A 23,637-nucleotide genomic window follows, 5' to 3' on the forward strand; every position below is an offset into this window, starting at 1 on the left:
CTTGGGTCGATGCTCGCTCGAAAGAATAACAACAACGTTCGATGCGACTCGTGAGCCTAACGAATCAAATGCTAATCAACGCTTACCTATTGTTTGCTCAGAAAGCTTGATAGCGCATAGTCGAGGTACGATAACTGTAAGAGTCAATGAAATTCGCAGGTGCAACAGGCTGCTACTACAACTTTCAACATTACCAGGAAGGTGACAGAATCATAACGAACGAGCCATGTCTGAATTGTACATGTCATAATCGAATGTTGATGTGCTACTTGAGAGTTTGTCCTTTCTCGAAGGCTATCGGACAGGACTGTACGGTCGAAAAAAGACCCGATCAATGTTGTCCCGTGATCACTTGTCCGGAAGTACCAGTCCAATTACTTACGTCGACTACCAATACTCCAGCCACATCCGACTCGACGGAAATTGGCTTTCATGATAATTATGGATGTAAAATAAATGATCGATTTTACCCTGACGGCGCCCAATTACCGCTCGATCCTCAGAATCCTTGCGAGCTTTGCTACTGCATCAAGAACAGAACCACTTGCGTGATACAGGAGTGCACGCTACGCGTGGCAGGATGCAAACCTGCCTACCAACCGGGTGTATGTTGTCCGGTCAAGTACAACTGTGGTAAGTTTCATTTGCATATCGTATGTTCGTGTGAGCAGTCTTCCTTGTATCGCTTCTATTGACTTTCGTCATTTGTTAACGCGTGTTCAATCTAACATGACATTTTAAACAAGTGTGATATACAATCCAGTGCCCGTGTCATTCATTTGTTTATATATCTTTTTGTTTATATATCTTCTCTTTACGCTCTCTTTCTTTTCACCCTAAGTAAAAAGTTTTCCATCTAAGATAAACGTTACCGAAATAATTTGGTCGTAGATAAAGAATTAGAATTCTATTAGCTGTCTGACGAATGTAATTTATATCTGTTTAATCTCGAGTTAATATTCCATTTTTATTGTAACAATATAAACGACGAATAATAAACGTTTAATAAACGAATTTAACGCTATTAACATTAACAGAATACGACGAAGAACTTGAAACTACGGTTGGACCTATATCTGGCCTCATCATGACCACTACGATTGCTCCCGGTATAGCACCACATTGTTATTACGAAGGTAAATTTTATGAAGACGGCGAGTTGATTTACTCAACACAACCTTGCCAACACTGCTACTGCTTCCGTGGCGATATCGCTTGCGCCATTCAAGACTGTGGAACGCCTATGAAGACACATGGAGAAAACTGCACTGCTCTACCACCGCCCGAAGGAGAATGTTGTCCGACCACTTACCAATGCGGTAAGAACAATATTTGTTATACCAAACACTTTCATGAATAACTTCAAAAGTGTCTGATATTAACAATTCAATGATTTTATCAATACAATGCCATTTTATTTATCGCTTTTTTACAGAGGACAATGGTCAAAGTGGAAGTATAACTATACCAGAAGGGATAGAGCAAACCTCCGAAATTAGTCAAGTACAAACAATGGTAACCATTTCGAAGAAAATCGAAGAACCGGAAAAACAAGAATTTGCAGTTACAAGCGAACCATTCTCTGGTGCTGATAACGCGATTTCACACGATTATGAAATTAAAGCAGAACAAACTGAAAAATCTATTAAAGCTGTAGAATCTACTGAAAAGTCTGCGGAGACAACAGAAGAAAAAGAGATTCCTGAATCTGAAACTAGTTATGGTTCAGAGGGAATAAATCTTCCCGAAGAACATGACATAAAACTGGCTCCTGTAAATGTACCTAATACGGAAATTAAGCCAACCGACGGAGCTCAGATGATCCAGAATCAAAACACACAAGCTCCTATCTTGATAAAAGAATCTGAAAAAACTATTTCAATCGAGCAAACTGAGACACCTATTCCAACAGAAAGGATCATAATACCTATCTATACGGAAAAATCAGAAATGCCTCTCGTTACAGAAATTACCGAAAAGCCTATTACTATAGAAAAAACAGAAACATATGTTTTTGAAAAACAAACTGAAATCCCTATCACACTTGAAAAATCTGAAGATGCGTCCACTAAACTATCCGAAAGTGTAGAAGAAGCAACTGAAATTTCGATAACCGAAATTATGCCACCAATTTCTTCGTCTCTAGAAGGATTAGAAACCAAAACTGAAACCGTAAAAAAAGAGCACAAGATTGAACAGCCAGAAAGTACCGAAGAAAATGTCACTTTAGAAGAACATCAAACTGAAGCAGTAACAATTGAAGGTGCAATGAAAGCAGAGGAATTAACTGAACATTTGATTAGCGAACAAGAGCATACTGAGAATACATATGAATTAGTACCATCGGAAGAAACAACAAATCCTCAAGGACCAAGTGAAGAATCTGAAAACTCAACTGAAATAACAGTTTCTGCTGAAGGAGTGTCAGAAAAAATTATAGAAACAATTAGTCAATATGAAAATACAACGAAACCATTTGAAGACGAAAAACAATCAAGCCTTGATACGAAAGAAAGTGAAATTCCGCAGGAAATCGCAGAAAAAGCTACTACGTCAAAACCAGAAAAATCTCCAATAGCAGAAATAACTGAGTCTGGAAAACCTGTTGAAATTAGCGAATCGGGAAAAGTTGAACCCTTCGAAATTACTACCGGTTTACTAGGAGTTCAAGAAATTGAACAACAATATCCACCTACAAAAACAGATATAGAGCAGAAATCTGAAAGTTCAGAACTTGGATTAGAGTTGAAAGAAAAACTCCCACCTCTTGCCCCTAAAAGAGATGATTTTGGCTCTCCTGGAATAGAAATTAATCAACAGCCATTTATCAAAGAACCGAATGGAACAGACATAGACAAACAAATTTTTGAAAATACACCAGGATACAAAACAGAAGATAAAGAATCAATTCCGGAAATACATATAATCGAAAGTAATGTTGATATTAAAAAACCAGAAATGCATGCTCCTGAAAGTCTTGTAACTGAAACTCCAGAGGAAGCCGTTACGTCTGAGACAGCTTCGATTTCTAAAGGTAAAACATCTACTAAATACGAAGAAAATAAAATAGAAACTGAAACAAAAGCAGAAAAACCTACTGAAGAAACGATATCAAATCAAAAAGAAACATCTACCGAGATTACGCTTATTGCTTTGGACACTAAAGCTACTCATACTCCAGAATATCATGTTTCTACGGAAGCACATACTATACAAGAGGAATTTGAGAATACTGAAAAATCAATCATATCTGATGTCACAGACACAGTAGGTTCTCTATTTCAATTGACAGAAAAAATAGTTACCGTCGAAGAATTACCAACAAAAGGTCTTACTTTAGTAGAATCTGAAGAAACTTCGTCGGAAGAAGTGAGTTCTGAAATATCTGATGACAGTAAAGAAGCAATTCCAGGAAAAGAACGATTTAACGTGGAAGAAGGTAAAGCCGAAGTGAAATTACAAAAACCATCTCCTGAAAAAACCTCAACTGAAAGTTCTATTTCTAAAGAAGAATTAACAAGTATACCTACTAGTGAAAAATCAGTTAAAGAAGGTGTACAAACAATTAGTGAAACTTCATCTGTTAAACAACAACCAGAAATTCCACAATCCGAGATACAACCGACAGAAACTAACACACAAGAAAAACAAGTTACTATTATAGATACTGAACAGAAAGAATCTACGGAAACGCCAAAAGTAAGTCGACCGAGTGAAACTGAACAGAAAGAATTTATGGAAACGTCAAAAATTAGTAAACCAAGTGTAATACATGCTGTGAATGAAATCAGTGTACCAGAAGAAGCACAGATCATGAAAATAACTGAACCAATAGCTGTAAGTGAAGAAACAACTATTGCTTCAGAAATGATGAGTAAGGAAAGTATAGCAAAACAAACGGAAGAACATGTTCCTGAAACAACTAAAATTAACGAAAATATTATTCCAGAGGAAGTGTCAGAGCAGTCAGTTATTCTAAATAATAAATCAACAGAAAGCATTGAAATAGCGGAAACACAAACATCGGTACCTACTGTAATCGAAGAAGAGCCTTCTCTAGAAGGAAAATCAACAGAAATACCTTTATTAGTTGAAATAGAGCATACATCAACACTAATTTCTGAAGAAAAATCAATTGAAGAATCTGAAGAAGAGAAAAAATATGAAGTGATATCCACAAAAGAGGAACTTACAGAGAAAACACTAACCGAAATACAAACGACCGAGAAATCTAGTGCTAAAGAAGAATCAAAGGAAGAAAAGAAGACTGAATCTTCTGTTCCCAGTAAATATACATCAACAGAAACTTCAACTATAGAAGTTAAAAATATAGAGATTTTTAGTGAGCCATTTACCGAAAAGATAAGCAAAGGTGAAGAACAGAAATTTGAAGAAGAAAAATCTACTGAGTTTGCTGTCGAAGAAGGGAAAGAACCCATAGTCAGTCTTGAAAAAGAAGTGACAGAAATAATTACTGAGCAAAAACCAAGTAAAATTTCAATTCCTGAACAACCCGAAATATCTACTATGATCTCGGAAAGTGAGAATGGTGTTTTTGAGGATAATATTAGAAAACAATTTACCGAACAAGCTGCAGTAAGTGAATCATTTTCTGAACATTCTGAATCGACTACTGAATTTTCTAAAGAAACGATATCTCCTATAACAAAATTGAAAGTGCCAATAGTTCTTTATACCGAAGAAAAAAAGCATCCAGAAACTGAAACTTCAATGATAAAAGAATCATCTACTGAAATTCCAATACAGCAAGAAAAATCTACCTCCATAGAATCAATCTCTGAAGAACTATTCCCTACAGAACAAGAAGAAACTATAGATACTACTAAAATATCTGATGACATTAATGGAAGTACATCGCAACCAGAGGAATCATATAAAAAACCAACTAAGGCAGCAACCCCTGTTGAATCATTTATGACAACAAAAGAACAAGAAATTGAGGGACACACTAAAGGTATTTTTGAAGAAAAATTAGACAAAGAGGAGAATCACGAATTAACGAGTTCTATTGGCACATTGACGGAAATACCAATTATAAAGGAAGCAACAGAAATACCCGAAACAGAAGATAAACTTCAAAAAACAACACTAGAAATTGACGAAGAAAAAACAACTACGAAATCTATCGAGACATATGAGGAACACTCAACGATTGCACCTTTTAAAGAAGAAATATCTACAGTAAAACTAACACTATTAACTAGAGTATCTTCTGAAAGACCAATTGAATACTCAACTGAACAACAGCTTGCAGATATTACAGAAATGATATTAACAAATGAAATAACTGAATCAGCAGAATCCAAACCTATATCTTCAGATATACCAGGTGAAGGTAATTGTCTTGTTGATGGACAATCTTATTATAATAACTCGGCTATACCTCCAGCAAATCCTTGTCAATTGAGTTGTCAATGTATTAGCAGTATCATCCAATGTGAACTTATCCTATGCCCACCACCTCCAACTCATCTGTTTAACTGTATGCCAGTACATACAAGTGGAGCTTCATGTTGTCCAATATACACATGTGATTCCACTCCTACAATTGAATTAGAAGCAGAAAACCATATGATTGAACACCTCACTCCGAAATATGAAGAAAGTGAAAAGCCAGAACATATAACCTCTATTCCCAAAGTTACAGAAATTACATTAGCATTTAGTGATCATACAGGTGAAGGAGAAAATCAAGAGCATGTATTATCTCATCCACACACTTTAGAAACTGTATCAGAACATGGAAGTGAAACAGTAAAAGAAGAATCACTAGTAGAAGAACGAGTAACCATTAGTCCAATAGAATCTATTAATGAAAAATCCACAATTGTTCAAGAACATAAAAAATCACAAGAAGTTTCATCAAAAGAACCTTTCATCATAGATACAAGCGAGCAATCCACAATAGAATCTACATTATCGGTTGCTACACAAAAAACTGAAGAAATTACCGATCAAGAAAAAGAAATTGTTAAATTTTCATCTTCTACCGAGGAATCAATCGTAGAACAAATTACTGAAAAAGTAATATCAAGTTTTACTATTGAATATGAACATAGTACCGAAATTTTTACAAATATATCAGCTCCTGTTGCTACAAAAACGGAAACTACTGTTTTAATGGGAGAATCCGAAAAGATACCTGAAGGAGATATGGCGGAGGGGGTATCAATAGAAACGACTGAACAAGCAGAAACGATGAGCGAAACTTCCATGCTTACTGTCTCTGAACTATCTAATGAAGTAACAGAAGGACAATATAAAAAATCTGAAGCACCTGGAGGTGCTCAGAAAGTAATTGTACCTACTGAAAGTGATATTACTGTTACCGAAAAAGAAATAGCAGAAAGTGCAGAATTTGAAGGGCAAACAAAAATAGAAATAGAAACGACCGAAGAAAAAGAACAGCCTGACAAACTAATTGAAGTAACATCTGAACAGCCGACTGAACATTACATCAATCAAGAATTTACAGATATTAATAAATTGGTAGCAACAAGTGAAGTAAGTCCTCAAGCACCTAAAGAAGCAAAACCTATGCCAGTTGAACACAAGATGATGGAAATTTCAAATATAAATCCATCAAAATCCAATGCAGAAATTTCTACTGAGATTGGCTTATTCATTACAAATGATCAAACCGATATTTCTAAAACTGCTACTACCACTGAAAGTGAGTCTGTGTCTAGTTATGAAGAAATAACTACACCTACTATTGAGAACAGTCAATCTACTAAAGTTCAAGAGAGTGAAATTTTACAAGAAGAAAAAGATAAAACGATTGAACAAACTACAAAATCTATTCAAAAGTCTACGGAAACATCAACACAACAATCTACAGATCAAACAGACGTTCCTATGGTATTTGAAAAACAATCAGTCGTACACATAGAAGAAACACCGATACCACCAATATCGAAGGAAACAGAAAGCAGTACTTCGACAAAGATAGGATTAACAGAACGTATCGTTACTCTAAAAAGTGAAAGTCCCTTATCCTTTGTAGAACATACAGGATCAACAATAGAAACTCAAACATCAACATTTGTTTCAGTCGAAGAACACAAAGAAAATGAAGAAATACCCAAAAAATCTGAACTAACACAGAAAGAAGAAAAACCGGTAGTTACAACTACGGAAAAGAAAATCTCAGAATTTATTGAAGTTCAAGTTACAGAACATAATATAAATGTGGTAGATTCTACTACACCTACCATAGAAAAGCATGTAACAATGACAATAGAAGAAGAGACTATGAAATTTGAAAAGAAATCGACTAAGGAACCAGTTCAAGAGCACACGACTCTATCGATTTCTCCAATACACGAAGAAATATTTGCAATCGCAACACCATATAACGAGAAAACTTCTGAAAGTATTCCAATGGAAAAAGAACAAACAGAAGAAAAAACTCTTGAAAGTATTGAAGGAGAAACGGTAGGTTCCAATACCATTATAGAAGAACAAACTATTTCACCTGGCATAGCAATAATTCATGCTGAAGAGGAGCGTCAACAACCTGAGGAAATTATTCAGAAGCCTTTCAAGGAAGAGGCAATAACCTCTACAAGTATTATCGAAGTACAACCTTCTTTACCCATAGACGAAGAAACTGAGCAGCATCCAAGCAAAGAAGTTTCTCTTAATGTTGAAATTTCTCCTACAGTAAAATCAGAATCAATAACAACTGATGTCACGGAACAGGATGAACAAATTGAAGAACACAAACCAAAAGAAAAAGAACAAGTACATAAAGGACAGCCAATTGGAACTTCAGAAATTAGTGAAGTGACTGAAACATTAGTAATTGTTAAAGAAAAACCAGTTGAATCCTCTACAACAAAAGAAAAACCAATTGAATCTCCAACATTAGAAGAAAAATCAATTGAATCCTCTACACCGAAAGAAAAGCAAAGTGAAATTTATACACCCAGTGATTTTTCTATGCCCAAGAAAGAACTAATTGAATCATCTACATCAGAGGGACAACCATTTGAATCAACGTCACAAAAAAAGCCAATTGAATCATTAGCATCGGAAGAAAAACCAATCGATTCATTAATACCAATAAAAGATCTAACTGAAATTGAACAGGAAACAGAAGCACCAATCAATAAAGAAGAAATCTTGAAACTGTCTACATATGAAGATAAAATTGAAAAGACATCGGAAAAAGCTCCATTTGAAGAAACGCAAACCACTATAAAAGAAAATGTTTTTAAGATACATCTAAAAGTCAGTTCTACCGAAACAATTCAGACAGAACCTGTTGAAGAGCAAAAAGGCAGCATAACTGAAAAACATTTTATAACTCCAATCGAAGAAGAAATATTGGAAATACCAGAAAGCACAGAAAGTATTTTAATAAAAGGACAAAAACCAACAGAAGAAACCGCAGTAACAGATCATTCAATAACCGAAGAAAAAGCAACAACAGTATCAGCTATTCATGAAGAAATTCAACCTACAGAAGCGCCAGTACCTATCAAAGAAGATCCTTCCAAAGGTGAAGTAGAAACTACAGAAACAGTAGTATCTAACGAGGTGACAATTAAAGAACAATCTATAACAGAGCCCATAACTGAAGAATCAATGACTACATCAGAAGAAGCACAAAAGAGTAAGGAAGAAATCACAAAGCCTACTCTTTCAAAAGAAAAACCTGTATTACCTAGCCTTAGCTCGATAACGGAAGAAGTTGAAAAGAAAATAACAACAGGACCAATTGTAGCAGAAGAACAAGGACCAGAAATTTTGTCAGAAAAAGAACAGAATGCAACGCAATCGTCTACCGAAGGATTCATTACAAAGTTACGACCTATACCGACTGAAGTATCGATCACTGAAACTTCTGAAAAAATTTTAGAAAAAGATCATGAAGAAGACCAAGAAGTACAATCACACGTCGGCGTTATTCAACCCGACTCTTCTTCGCAAATTCCACAGACAGATAAATCCGAAGGTCAACTAACTGTCGGATTAGATGAGGAACACTTACAGCCAATCAATCATACCATTGAAAATTCTGAGCCAATTTTGGAAGAGCATCATATGACGAGCAGTATAACACCCCAAACAGGCGTAGAATATCCCGAACAAACAGTGTCCGGCGAAGATAATCCTCATTTTCCCATGCACGGTGGTAGTTACCTTAATCCCGATGAAGATTACGATGAAGACGATCAGGCGATTTATGGACCTGGCACTTGTAGATACGGTGGAAAGGTTTACATGTCTGCCCAACAAATACCAAGAGACGACCCATGTGATTTTTGTTTCTGCTTTAGAAGCGACATTATCTGTCTTCAGCAAAGTTGTCCACCACCGATACCAGGATGCCACGAGGAACCTATTAGCGGTTTCTGTTGTCCTAGATACGAGTGTCCTGTATCCATGGCTACGTCTCTTAACATCACTACAACCACAACCACGACTACGACTACGTTACCCCCACACTTTTTAACGCATGCCTATAAAGGCGCTGCAAAACGAAGCGGATGTCAAATTCGAGGCCAAGCATACCATGTAGGCGAAGTTATTACATCCGCGTCCGGTCCATGCCTTCATTGCACGTAAGTATTAAACTGATATTGATAATAAACGTTTTTCTAAACTCGTAACTCTTATTGATTTATCTCCCATATCTTATTTTTTAGTTGCGGAGGTGACGGCAACATGAAGTGCGATCCACGAGTATGTTCTCCGGAACCAATGCTGAGGCAAATGATCGCCGCAGCTACAGCCAGAAGAAGGAGATGAGTCGTTCACAATGGTCCCCTGGATCTATCCCGACGAAGAAGCGAATAAGGGAGCCATGAAGGAAGTGTTGTATAAAAGTGAATTAAAATTATTCTAAACTACCTAAACGTCGCAGAACACAGACAATAAGGTGCTTCGACGTTCACGAACCGAGTGGCCAAAACGTAAACGTTTATATTATAATATTATATTATGTTATATATATATAAAAACAAAAAAAAACAAAAAAAGGAATGAAAGGAAGACAAGAGCATAAGGGATGAAGTCAAAAGAGACGTATGGAGAATTTTAATTAACGTAATGAGACGCGCGTTTCCAGTGCCAAAAACGTGGCGAATGAAGAATGAACTCGTAAGAAAGGAAGTTTCAACGAAATAAGGGAAAACAGGAAAAAAGGATAAAAAATTAAGAAATACCACTTTCGTGTTGGTTCCATGGTCATATTTCATTCTATGTCTTATACCATTTCCTATAAAAATATGACTCAGTCAAAGAAAAAAAGGAGAAAAAAATCGTAAAACGAAAATTATTTAAAAAAGAAAGAAAAAAAATGTTTGAAATTTACGACTGTGCCTTCGTCAGTGTCGTCGAGAGTGGCATTATTTTCGTTTATAGTGGCAGCTGAGCAACAGCAACATTGAAAATCATCAGCATCATTCTCCAAAGAATCCTAAGTCCAACAATTGACGGTAGGATGCTAACGATGAACAAGCTAAAACAAGAAGAACAAATATTATAAATTTGGATAAACGAACATTCGTACAGTAACATTATAACATCGACTGGAATCGTAGGATAAAATATTTTGTTATGCTCTCGATTCGTTTGTAACTAACGAATTCGTTCAAAAATAAAATCGTGATCACTTTATACACATAATTGCATAGAACATAATGTTTCTCGTACGATTCGTCCACATGTGATTGAAAAATCGAAAATGAAAGGATTTTTCATTGCACCCGTCGCTCTTGTAATACTATTGTAAGAAGTTGGAACATTAGCGATTAAAGATGGTTCGAACTATTCACGATCGATGAAAAGATCTTTATCGAGTTTCAGCTGCCGTGTGTCATGTTTATATGATCAGTCCATATATACCCACATATATGTGAGTATGCAACGTCTACAGACATTTGAATACGCTCGAAATGGCACTTCCGAAATAGTCACTATATCTTATAAACAAATAAACAAAATATTTCTTATCTTATAAAAAAAAAGTAACGAAGAAAACGAAGACTCGAAAGAACGATGCCATTTTCTTACGTATCCTAGTGTGCGTGCAAGTATTTGCGTGTGTGCGTGGTCAGCCGGTACATAACATATATATATGCACATACACACGTGTATATATGTGTGTGTGAATCTATGTATATTAAAAAAGAAAAAAATTGAAAAAATGGTGAATGAAAGATAGACGAAAGGTACGCGCAAACTCAAAGCTTAAACAAACGGCTCGCGCGGAGGACCGATTGAGAATTTGCTTCTCCGGCGAGCTGGCATTATACGTTCATAAGTGTGTATATATATATATATATATATATATATATATACACGCACATACATATACATATATATATACACATATATATAATAAAAACATATATATACATTTATATGATTCTTTATATATACTATACCCCATTTAATACTTAACGATAACACGATGTTCTACATCTTTGTACGAAATTATAATTAATACTCCTCTATGACGAAATGATCTCCCATTGTTCTCCAGTCTCAAAGTATCATGTTGTAACGAAGTTCATTTCTTGCTTTCTCCTTAAGGTAAAGCCACGGTTATCTCATTCTGTCATAATATTCCTCTGTTTTATGAGGAAGAATCAAGTCAATTACATATTCTTCTTTGGCCGATCCATGCTATGAATAATCGATGGCATACGAAAATGATAGAGTCGTCATGCTTTGAGACTTCAGAACGTTGGTTATCGTTTAATATAATAGAAAAAAAAACGCTATATCGTCGCATAAATACTGCGCATACTGTCTGTATTTATATTGATATTACTGATAATTAACCAACGACTATATGTCGGTGTCCCGTTTTACTGGCATGAAAGTAGCTCATAATACCTGTACTCGTTTATCGATTAAGTTCGTCTCTTGAAAGGAAATAATGAAACGAAAAAAAAAAAAAAACAAAAAAATAGGAATGGAAAAGCGTCTAGCGAACTTTTATGTAAACTCTTTTATACATAAATGGGTCTCTCTGTTTAAATCAAACAATGCAACGAACATCGACGGCGTATTCGTAGAGCTTCCATAATAGCTCATACGTGATATAAATGGCCATATTGATTATCGTCATTATTACAGGAGAGGAAAAAGCTATCGATAGACGTTTAAAACGCTTTTATTTTACGAAAAGTTTCTTTCACATGAGACACACTTACGAAGTAAGGGAAACAATTATAAAACGTATAATAATGATTCCGTGAAGAAAAAAAAAAAGAAAGAAAGAAGGAAGTTGCAACAACGTAACTCTTTGGAGCTATCTAAATCGTTCATTTATCTGTATCTAGTATAATAAAAATGCCCAAACATTTTTCAATAGATATGATTTCGATATACACGACACCAAAATCCATTCTCCATAAACACAATTTCAAGTACGATTAATATATCCAGCTTTAATTTCTATTTTCGATTGTCGAATTAGCTGTTCGCATATATCAAAAGATTTAGTAATCAATTGATATAAATTTGAAATATACTTTGTCTTATTTTAGGATTAGACAATGTATGAGGAATTATCACGCATGTCGAGTAAAAAATTCAAATGCATTGCCATTGTAACTTGGCATTCGTGAAAGCCAAGTAAAGTTTTTCCAAACCAACTTTCTTAGCAATTAATCTAGCCTAGTATTTATCTTGATATTTTTCGCACTCATAGCGATAATATACTGAAAGTATAATGAATATCGAATATATAATAAGTTAATGATAATGATAATATACGCATAATTGTAACGTAAGGCATACGATTACGGCATATACTTAGATTGTATGCATAATTAATTATGCAGCTTTGTCGGCTGGTTAAAAAATTTAACAATTCGTTATCGTCAAAAATAACATTCTTCCTTGTGACCCAGCCAACTTTATATATCAATCAATATACGATATACACAAAAAACAATAACAAAATATTTATGTACAGAATGATGACCAATTTCTGTCTGTTTATATAACATTAGATATTATTTCATTTTTTTCTATTTGCATACTGTAAAAAGAATGTTTTAACATTATAGAGAAGTCTTATATTTTTCTGTAACGTTCAATATTAATTGCCAATTAGAACAATATGCTTCATTATACTTTCACGTGAATAAAGCAAATTTAAGCAGACTAAAAATGATTGCTGTAAACACAGAAAATAAACGCGATATTCAGTACGCCAGTATACTCAATAGTCTATAAATTTCTCCAAAATTGTTTATATTCGATTACGTGATTGCTAATGACAATTGTCTCTTCCTTTAGAGTATAATCTGCTATCGTCCTGCTGCGTATCGTTATATGTATGTGATAAATGAAGAAAACAATCGAACCGTGAATATTTCAAATGTTCCCGACTATATGGATATGTTAGGCTAATTTTCACAGTACGTGCTAGTGTAAAGTGTCCTTTTATATAAATAAATGATTTTGTATGTCATACATTATTCTTTTTATTTCTCCATTTTCCATATAAATTTAAACAATTTATCTTACAAATATCCTTTTAACAAATATGCAGATAAAAGTTACGAAAAATTAAAAATCAATTTTAGAGTGAAAATCATAGAAAAAAAACAAGAATCAATACAAGAAATATTTAAAAATCTGGAGACATTAGTAAATAATCTTATCAATAAAAATAAATCAAATGTACCATTTCAATATTTACTTAGTCTATATTCTATTTTATCGATTATTGTATTGTGATCATCTTTGCCACACTATTGTTAGATGTCACAACTTCAACAATCTTTTTCGAAATTCAACATTGCACAATAAGAATATATACAAATTCTGAAACAACTCATGATGTCTAAGACCCACTTGTTAGTCTAACGTATCCTTGAAAAGATCCGGAATGAAACATTCTAATAATATCTAGTGGAGTATAATCTAGTAGAAATAATCTACTGTAGTATAAGGACATCGAACACTATTATTGAACTTTTAAACTATTACGTATATGATTTAACATAAAACTTATAAAATATTATGAAATATTATGAGATATGGAAATAATCTATTTATAGACATGAATAAAAAAAACAATAATATTATGCAAAAAAATAATAAATTTCATTATTTATTGGTACAAAAGTGATTTTTTAAGTAATGTAAATGGGAAATCTATAATGTCAATGATTAGGAAGCAGGCAACTTTGAAATTACGTTTTTCTAACTCGCACTCATGATAACTTCTCTGCTACCATTGATTAACACGCAAATGATAAATGTGTCACTTACTACGTTTTAACTAGCTAAAAAATTATTTATAATAACACATCATTTTATAAAATATACAAGGTATCTATCTATAGATGCCCAAGCAAATATCTCACAATGGGTTGAAGTTACAAAAAAATTTAATAAGAGAAATTTGCTCAACTCTGAATTAGTTGCAAAATACTTGTAAAAATATTTTTTTCCTGTTACCTTTTCGAGTTATGAAGGTCAACATATTTTTCTAAATAAATTTCTACAATAAATATCTACAATTTTTTATATTTATATAATAACGTTTATTTGCAATCAAAATCATATCTAGTAAAAAGTTAAATTATAACTGCATATCTAATATAATCATATAAATTAATAATTATTGCATTAAAGTAAATACATACAATATTGATTCGTTAACTTATCTTCGTGTAGTGAAATATTTGTAATTGTCAAATCGAGACTCTGAAATTTGTATTTGACAACATAATTAGTCAATATAATCGTAAACGTATGATGGATTATTAGGAAAAATTAAACTAGTTTAAAGTTCATAGTTAATCAATTACTGTTGAATATTTTAAAAATTACAAGCAAGATAAATATTTAATTAGCTTACTTTAATTTAAAAAAATCTTATTTTATAAATTCGATATCATATACATTTTAGGTTCTTTATATTTTCTTTGATTTAATTCAAATGTTTTGTTGCTAGATGGCGCTTCAATAATTATTCTTATGACGAATCAGTAATTTTTATTTTACCGACGCAGCAAAAAGAAAACTTATAAAAATTTTATATATAATGTGGAATAAACAGAATATTAGTTAAAATAAACTAAAGAAAATACATATATGCATTTCCACGCTACATATAAAATTTCTAAATGATTATTGATATCACGAGAATATAGATTAAAAATGAAATACAGTTAAAAGTTTGACTATAGGCTACACTGCTGACCAAATAATCATTAATTACAATTAATCAAACTTGATCGAAGTGGCCGTAAGTATCGGTCATGGCATTAAACTTTTATGATAAATGTAGAATTATAGCCATATTTTTTATCAATAATTACAAACGATAGACATGCTAAAATTATTCTTGTTTTTACGTAAACTTTGTTACAATTATAGAACATGATAATAATAACAATTATAACAGAAAACTTTTGGTAATCTATATTGTACTCGACAGAAGAAAAATAAAAACATCTAAAGCGTGGCGCTGTAAATACTGATGCATCTAGTAACATTTATTTAAGTAAACAGAAAACTTTTTATCCCTACAATTCCGACGTTAATAGGAACAAAAAGACAATTAATTGAGGCTGCCAAATTTTAGCATTTATATTTTATAGATCTATACAAACACTAATATCAGAAAGTGAAGAAAATCAATAATTTAATTACGTTAATTTCTATTAATATTATTTAGAATTGAAAGTGTTTATGCGTTGTCAGTTTATGTAAAATATGTTTGAAAGTGAAGATTGGAATTTTGATGAGGTGATTAAGAATTATTGTCTCAACTTCATTTGTAAATTGTTAAATAATTAATAAGTCATTTTTAATATATGATAAGTATATCATATATTTAATGTACATTTAATATGTTTTAGGAATTCTTGCAAGATATAGATGATAAAGCATTAAAGTTCTTTTCACATCTAGAAAATGAGGAAATAGATTTACCTGTAAAAAAACGCAAATTAAGCATAAATGATAATACTATTACTTCACCTAATAAGATCGTCAATAAGCAACAAAGTATAACAAACAATAACAATGAAGATTCCAATGAAGTTGATATAGGTTATACGTCAAGACAAAATTTTGTGTTAGATTTATTTCAACAAACTTCGGAAACAAAAGATGATTCTAAAAGTAAATATAAGAATCAAAAATTATATAGTAGAGTGAAATCATGCACCGAAAATACTTCACAAAAAAATACCATTTTTCAAGGACTGAATGTATCTAAATTAGAAAATGATTTAAATATACAAAAATTGAGAAAGAATATAGTACTTGACATTCTTAAAAAAAAAAATGTCAAAAATTTATCAGATAATAATAATAAAATTTCTTCTAATAAACTTACACATGTTCATCAAAGTCAGAAGATTATAATTAGTGAGAAAAGTAAAGTTGAATATAATAACTCATTAAAGAAATCAAATTCTTGTCTACTAACATCATATGGATCATCTTTCTTCTATAAAAATGAAACGCTTACTAATAATACAATTTCTGACATAAAAAATTGTAATCAAAAGTCAATTATAAGTAAAGATCATGACAAAAAACAAAAAAAATTGATACAAAAAGCATCTAAAAATTTGCAGCAACCAATAAGCAAGAATATTAATGACAATATGCAAGATATATCTACAGATTCAAGAAAATATTCATTAATACAACATTTAAAACATTTTACTTCATTTAATGAAGAATTAGATAATATAAAGCATTCATCTTTTATATTTAAAATGGAGAAGCAGTCAAACAACAAAACAACTCTCATAAGAAAATTTCCAGGACCAGCTGGATTACTACCAGATGTCATTGACACTTCAAAACTTTCATCATATTTAAAAAATCTAGAAGACAGGAGAATTGAAGGCATACAAAGTCAGAAGAATACTAGTTTAATAGGGTATTGTTCCCAGAATACAAAAACTTTGTTTTCAGAAGGTGCTTGGCAAATAATGCTAAATGATTTACCTACAGAATTTTTAAAAAATTATGAAATTGAACAAATTAAGAAAATAGCTAGTGCAAACCAACATCAGTGTATCAAAATACCATTTCTTGCAGGTATAATAGAAAGTATAGATTACAGTCATGAAAATCCTTCTATTGTGTTGAAAGACTTTACAGATAAAATTGAAGGAACAATACATGCAGATATTCCTGCAGAATATCCTGGCACTTTAGAGAAAAATGTTGTAATTTTATTACAAAATGTAGGATTATTATGTATTTCAGGGACGTTTATTATTCATAAATATCATATTCTAATTTCGCCTTCAAATTTATTAGCAATTTATTCTTATACAGGAGATATTATACATACACTACATATGCAATTTTTAAAGAAAGAATTCTGCATAATTGAATCTAAAACATCAAATTTAAATAGACTTCAAAATGATAATTATAATATAAAAGAAAAAAATTTAGGTAGTTCATATATTCATCAAGAAAATAGTTCATTCTCTAAAAAAAATTATAGCAAAACTTATAGAAATTTCAACCAATCAAATGATTCTGATATTGATCCAGGCACATTTCTATTTTCTATGGATTTAAATGAAGTTAATAATTCTCATAATCAGAAAAATTTCAACAAATCAAAATTATCAACGAATTTATTTGAAGAAGAGAAAAACACAAACTTCAAACATAGGATTATAGTAAAAGAAAACAAGGAAAATATACATGATAATGAAACTACATCTCTACAAGTCTCAACAGATACTTCTTTAAAATATCTTCAAGATCAAGATATAAATCTCAGTGATAAAAGAGAAAATAATAATAAAAATCAGAATGTATCGATAAAATCAAGACTTTCTATTTTTAAATGCAGAGATGTTGTAACACCAATAGAATTAATTTTTAGACATGAGAATTTGCATACCAAAGCAATATTACAAAATAATAAAAATAAATCTAATGATAAACAAACACTATCAGTGGATAGAAATTGGACTGAAAATATATTACACAATAACGATAATGATTCTGATGATGAAATGTTATCACAATTAGATGTAGACAGTATAGCTAGTTATTATGATCAAAAAAGTTAAGTGCCTATTCTTTAAATTAATTCTTTCTCAGGTATTATATTCATTTTAAAAGAATAAGTTAGTGACCTACATCAAAATTTAAGAAATATAATTATAAATTTATATTTTATAAATCTATATAAACTTATAAATATGTTCATTTTTATATTTTTTATGTATATATTTAAAATAGTTCATAATAATATTTAAATATCTTTAGTTTACGTGTGTATTAAATTTTTTCTATTGATTAGTATTGCGATTATAAATAATATTCTCGTAAACTGCCAGTTAAGAAATGATCGAAATTATGTTATTATATTACATATTTATTACGTTGCTTTCACTAATAATGTATTTAAAAAGAAATTAAGAAAAGAATGATATTAGGTTATCAACATTATCATTTTATAATTAATGAAAAATTATATTTTGCATTATAGTTGCATATATATATGTAAGTTATTGATTTTATACTTGTACACAAAAGAAAGAGCATTGAAAATAATTAAACATTTTTATTTTCCTATAACGTAATATCAATTTTGATAATTGATATTAATAATGACGCTTTCATGCACAACTTAGCAACCGGCTCACTGCTACGATTATATAATACGATTACACAATTATAGCCGTTAGTGTAATAATCCATAAATCACAATCATTTGTCCCGTCAAATTTCATTCACACCTTAACCAATAATATTAATGAATTTATCTAATTCAAGTCACACCTTAAATACATTTAAGAACAATTAGATTAGGCAATGCAACTTTAAGATAAACATTCGTAAATTAATTTTATTGATATCGGAATTGTACGGAAAATTAGCCGTATTCACATTATTATCATTATGAAATTAAATTTTTGAATAAAAGAAATGATATACTTAAGTAATGTTCACAACCTGAAAATTGATTAAAAATAAATCTTTGGAATATTTGGAATTACAAGAAATATATTTGTCGTCTAATTTATAAAAATGAAATTATGTAAAAAAATCAAAATTATCATTAAGTTAAATCTCATTTTCAGCAAATTGACGCAAGGTTAAAAATGAATCACAGATAAGAGAAGTTATCTACTTCTATCTAGATTTGTATAATATATCAAATCTATAAAAACAAATTGCGTGTATAGAATTAAACTTTAACACAATATTGACGTTACAGATTTAAGTAATTTGTGTATAATCAGTAAGACTTGGAAAAGAAATAAATACTACTAAAAAATTAGAAAAAAGATATATGTATTTACTTAACTCTTTACCTATTCAACGATGATTCAAAGCGTATTAATTATTTTGTGATATAAATTCAATAATGATGCACAAAAAATATATAATTAACGAAATAATTATTTTTTTTTGTGTGCATACGTACGCGTGTGTTTGTGGTATGATATTCTTCCAACATGTGGTCTTATGACATTATGCATTTATATAACTTTTTATACAAATCTGTTAATTTTTTAATACAAGTTCATAGATTTTCAATTAGACAAGATCATAGTCACAAGTTTCATAGTCAGTTCAAATACTTGTATTTGAAAAATTAATGTAAATAACGTTAAATTATTACCTAATTGCTTCACTCTTATAAATACTGGCGGATTTAAAAGTCCAACACGTTACAAAATTAGAGGTCCCATTAAAAAAAAATCAATTATGTATAATATATATTTTCTCGTTTTAATTGTTCATGTAAATGATAAAATGAGAAATATATATATCTCAGTTCAATTATAGTCATAAATATAAAAATAAAAACTATATACCAGCCGCCAGATATTAAATTAAGTTTATTATATAATATAAATTTATATTATGTAATATGTTGTGTGAGATTGTCTGTTTTATGCAACCAGAGACAACTGACTCTACCGTCTGTGCATAAATTCACCATTGCTTATAAATATACATACATTTAAATATATATATTTAAATATAAATATATATAATATATAATTTATTATATATATTTAAATATATATATTTGATTCCTTTAGAAGCCAAAGTGGCTAACTAACTTCACTTTTAACATTTTTTTAAATTTCACTATCAAAATATTTGATGGATGCTTAACTTTTTATTAAATTATTTTAAATAAATTTCCTTAATAATTATGTTGAATACCATTGAATAATATAACTTTGTAAACAATTGAGACAATTGATATTTAATTAATAAATAATTTACTTTACAAACTGATGTGACTAATTCCATATGCTAAATTAAATTATGAATTCTAAAAGAACATAGACCAGCCTTTGTTATATCCTAGTAGCAGAATATGACAAAAGAAACGAAAAATATAATAGACTTGTGGAAATATATTCCTCCTATGGAATGTGATATATATCATATAATCTATGAAATATAATCATATAAGAATATAAATAAATATAATCATATAAAAATTCCAAATAAATTAGATGTTTTAGCCTTATTAATAGCAATTTAAATTCTATTAATTCTACCATTTCATTAAATAAATAACAGTTAATAAGCTAAACAAGAATATATTTTGAAAATATACTTTAGAAATTAAAAACTTTTTATTTACTTATTTTTAAAATATTATCTATAGTTAAAAATAAACTATTTAATTAAATTATAAATTTAATGCAATATTCTATTAAAATAATTTAATAGCATTTTAAATTAAACAATTTTTTTCATTATTTTAAATAAAAATATGTAAAAAAATGTAAAGTTCATAACTACACATATGTACAACTACAAATAAATTTATTTAATTAAATTCCAAATTTAATATAATATGAAAACTTAAGAATACAAATCGATGTAATGATACACCTGAATACATCTGATGAAGAAGACATTATTTATATTGATAATAACAATAATTATTATGAAATCTAATCATTTAATAATAGTGATAATAGTAACTAAATAGTTTGCACTAATTTTTTCTCTAAAATCCTATAATAAACAATAATCAAATCGATTAACTTCTTTAGTTGGGCGAAAATTATTTCAAACATATAATATTTTAATTTACTTTACATGTCATGACGTAAAAGTTACATCTGTAATTAATATATTCTAAAATATATTTTTTAATATATATTTTATAAAACAATAAAAAAAATCTATATATAAATTTATTAATTTTATTTATATTTTGTTTTGTGGAGTTAATCGCGATGGCAAATAAATAGCTAATATACACGAACAAATATTTAAATTTTCTTACATAATAAATTTATCGCGATTTGATCACTCGAGAGATTTCTAACAAATAGTCTTATCGAAACGGATATTGTGCAAATTATAAGACGATATATCCGCATGATTATCAATTGAAGTTTTATTTCATTAAACATATCTATAGAATATCGAAGATTAAAGCGTATCCATTCTGATCCATTGTGTCATTTATTTAATACTTTCATATACCCTTCCTTTGTCAACCCTTCCTTATTCCTTTTCCATATTATAACATTTTATACTATAATATTAAATAACTTACCTCAAATTTCTAATGTAGACAAATTACAGTTGATAATAGATACTGTTTGATATCCCACGGCATAATCGGGGAGCCTCAAGGTTGATCCAATAGATCAGTTCAGAGCATTGGTATAACCTTCCTTGCCAAGAAGGGAATCCAGTTCATGGGTCTTCTGTATTCGTATTTCCTACATCCGCGATTAAGTAGGGTACCGATTCAGGCCAATATCAGGAAAATTGAGATCATTTATTGGCCATTGCAATGCTACAGTAAAATGATATTTAATTGATATCGATCATCTTATCTTTATCACTTTTCATTATTGATTACTACGTGACACAAATTTTGTCTATGTGTATTATTTTTCACTATGTAACATCATTTTATGGATATTCATTAAACATCATTTAATCGAAATTTTTCAAATGGAAATTTCATGAAAATTTTAAATGGATTCATATTTGTTTAATTCATCGTTTTTTATTCCTTGTTAAAAAAAAAAAGGAAAAAAGTATAAATATTACTCAACATGAAAATCAAAATATCTTAATTTAACGAGATTATTTCAAAAAATGTTTGAAATAAAACATATAATAGCGTTGTTTTTCTTCTGCTATAAAATATATAATAGCCAAACTTAATACCACCGATTAGATTAGCGCGAAAGTAACAAAATTCCTTGCTGTGTGCAAGAAAGGTAAGGATTATGTAGATTAAAAATTTCGTGACATTCATAAATTTCTTTTTGCCAAACAAAGTTGCGTAGATTTCAAAATTCTTTCGTGTTTCGACAGAGCATCGAACATTCAAAATTAAATATTTTCTTTTGCTCGTTCAAAAGAGATAAAAAGAGAAAGTAGAGGATTATTCACGTTCTTTCAAAGAAAAATGCTTTTTTACCACTACTATACCATTACTCTCCATTACAATTTTCTATCTCAGTATAATAATCTTACAAAATGATATACGTTAAATGAGATAATATATAAATCGATCTGACAATGAGAAAGAATTTTATCATTAATCTACGAACAAGACGAATAAAACGTTTAAATGTATGTTTAGCATAAAATACCGTTATTGTAACAAAAAGAGAAACGAGATTGCAACTTCCACGAAATAATTATCGCATCGTTTTTTCCGAGGAATATATATATATATATATATATATATATATATATATACACACATATATCAAGGATTCGATCCTTTCACATGCGCGCTCGTATACCTAATAGCTACACATACAGAGAGAGAGAGAGAGAGTATATACGTACACATATATATGTAAGTGTATAGGTGACGTAAAGTTTTGCTAAATAGGTCGCCATACCATAGATAGACGGTATTGATAATTAAAACTTGCTGACCAACGGTCACCGATCATTTTCTCCTTTCTATTTGTCCGTGACACGTGAACAACACGTAACACGAAATTACGTATTCTCATATATCACGCTTGCACATATAATCTTTCATGATACTTAATATAGTACATAACATATATAGTACGCGCGTGCTTGTGTGTGTGTATATATATATTTATGAAAAATAATTTGTAATTTCTACAATAGTTACATTTCATATGTTCGATTTTAATAAGAAATAATGCAGTTTTCAATCGAAAACTATTTAAAATTACTGAAAAAATAATATGAATGCGATAAAAACACAGTTACAAAAAAAAAAGACATTGCGAAAGAGACAGATAAAAATATTCAGTGTTAGTTTGTAATCTCCAAGAGATTATCTTCAAAGAATGAACGTCTCGCAATACACGATCTCAATAATCGTTCAATTTGATCGTATGAATACCGAGTACAATAATTAGAGAAGGATTATCGCTATCAATCGAAGAATTTCAGCGAAACATGTGCGCAAATGTATATTATATTTACGTATGCGTGTACGCATTTGTTCATAATTGATCTAGTCGTTAAAATAGTCTGTAATCTCTTTGTTTAATATCACTGTCAGACACATACCTAGAATAAAGACAACTGTTTCAAAAAAGGATGTAGCGTCGTGCAATGTGATGATATTAAAGAAATTCACATGTCTAATTTTCTATAACATCTATTTTGACGCCGTCACTTTCTTGTTTTATTTTTTGCTTT

General features: G+C 30.3%; 2 protein-coding genes across 2 annotated transcripts in view; both read left to right on the forward strand.

Moving 5' to 3' along the window:
• LOC122636620 (titin) overlaps positions 1–13,464 on the forward strand; it is a 41,310-nt gene extending 27,846 nt beyond the window's left edge. Inside the window, exons 4-7 of the mRNA XM_043828030.1 lie at positions 160–633; positions 1,038–1,319; positions 1,436–9,593; positions 9,678–13,464. Of these exons, the coding sequence (XP_043683965.1) occupies positions 160–633; positions 1,038–1,319; positions 1,436–9,593; positions 9,678–9,780 (9,017 nt within the window). The 3' untranslated portion in view covers positions 9,781–13,464. The remainder of the gene's footprint in view (positions 1–159; positions 634–1,037; positions 1,320–1,435; positions 9,594–9,677) is intronic.
• A 2,128-nt stretch (positions 13,465–15,592) lies between these two features.
• On the forward strand, positions 15,593–18,187 carry LOC122636715 (putative mediator of RNA polymerase II transcription subunit 24). The gene is made up of 2 exons (XM_043828255.1): positions 15,593–15,753; positions 15,867–18,187. Exons 1-2 carry the CDS (start codon positions 15,721–15,723, stop codon positions 18,060–18,062), a joined length of 2,229 nt encoding a protein of 742 aa, XP_043684190.1. The 5' UTR covers positions 15,593–15,720; the 3' UTR covers positions 18,063–18,187.
• Positions 18,188–23,637: the final 5,450 nt, after the last annotated feature.

Source organism: Vespula pensylvanica, chromosome 1, assembly GCF_014466175.1.
Source record: "Vespula pensylvanica isolate Volc-1 chromosome 1, ASM1446617v1, whole genome shotgun sequence".
Lineage (NCBI taxonomy): Eukaryota > Metazoa > Arthropoda > Insecta > Hymenoptera > Vespidae > Vespula > Vespula pensylvanica.

Bases quoted from the DNA above. Each gene is read 5' to 3' on its own strand.
- LOC122636715 (XM_043828255.1), top strand. From the start codon at position 15,721: ATGTTTGAAAGTGAAGATTGGAATTTTGATGAG. The intron at 15,754-15,866 runs GTGATTAAGAAT...AATATGTTTTAG, and splicing joins AAGATTGGAATTTTGATGAG to GAATTCTTGCAAGATATAGA.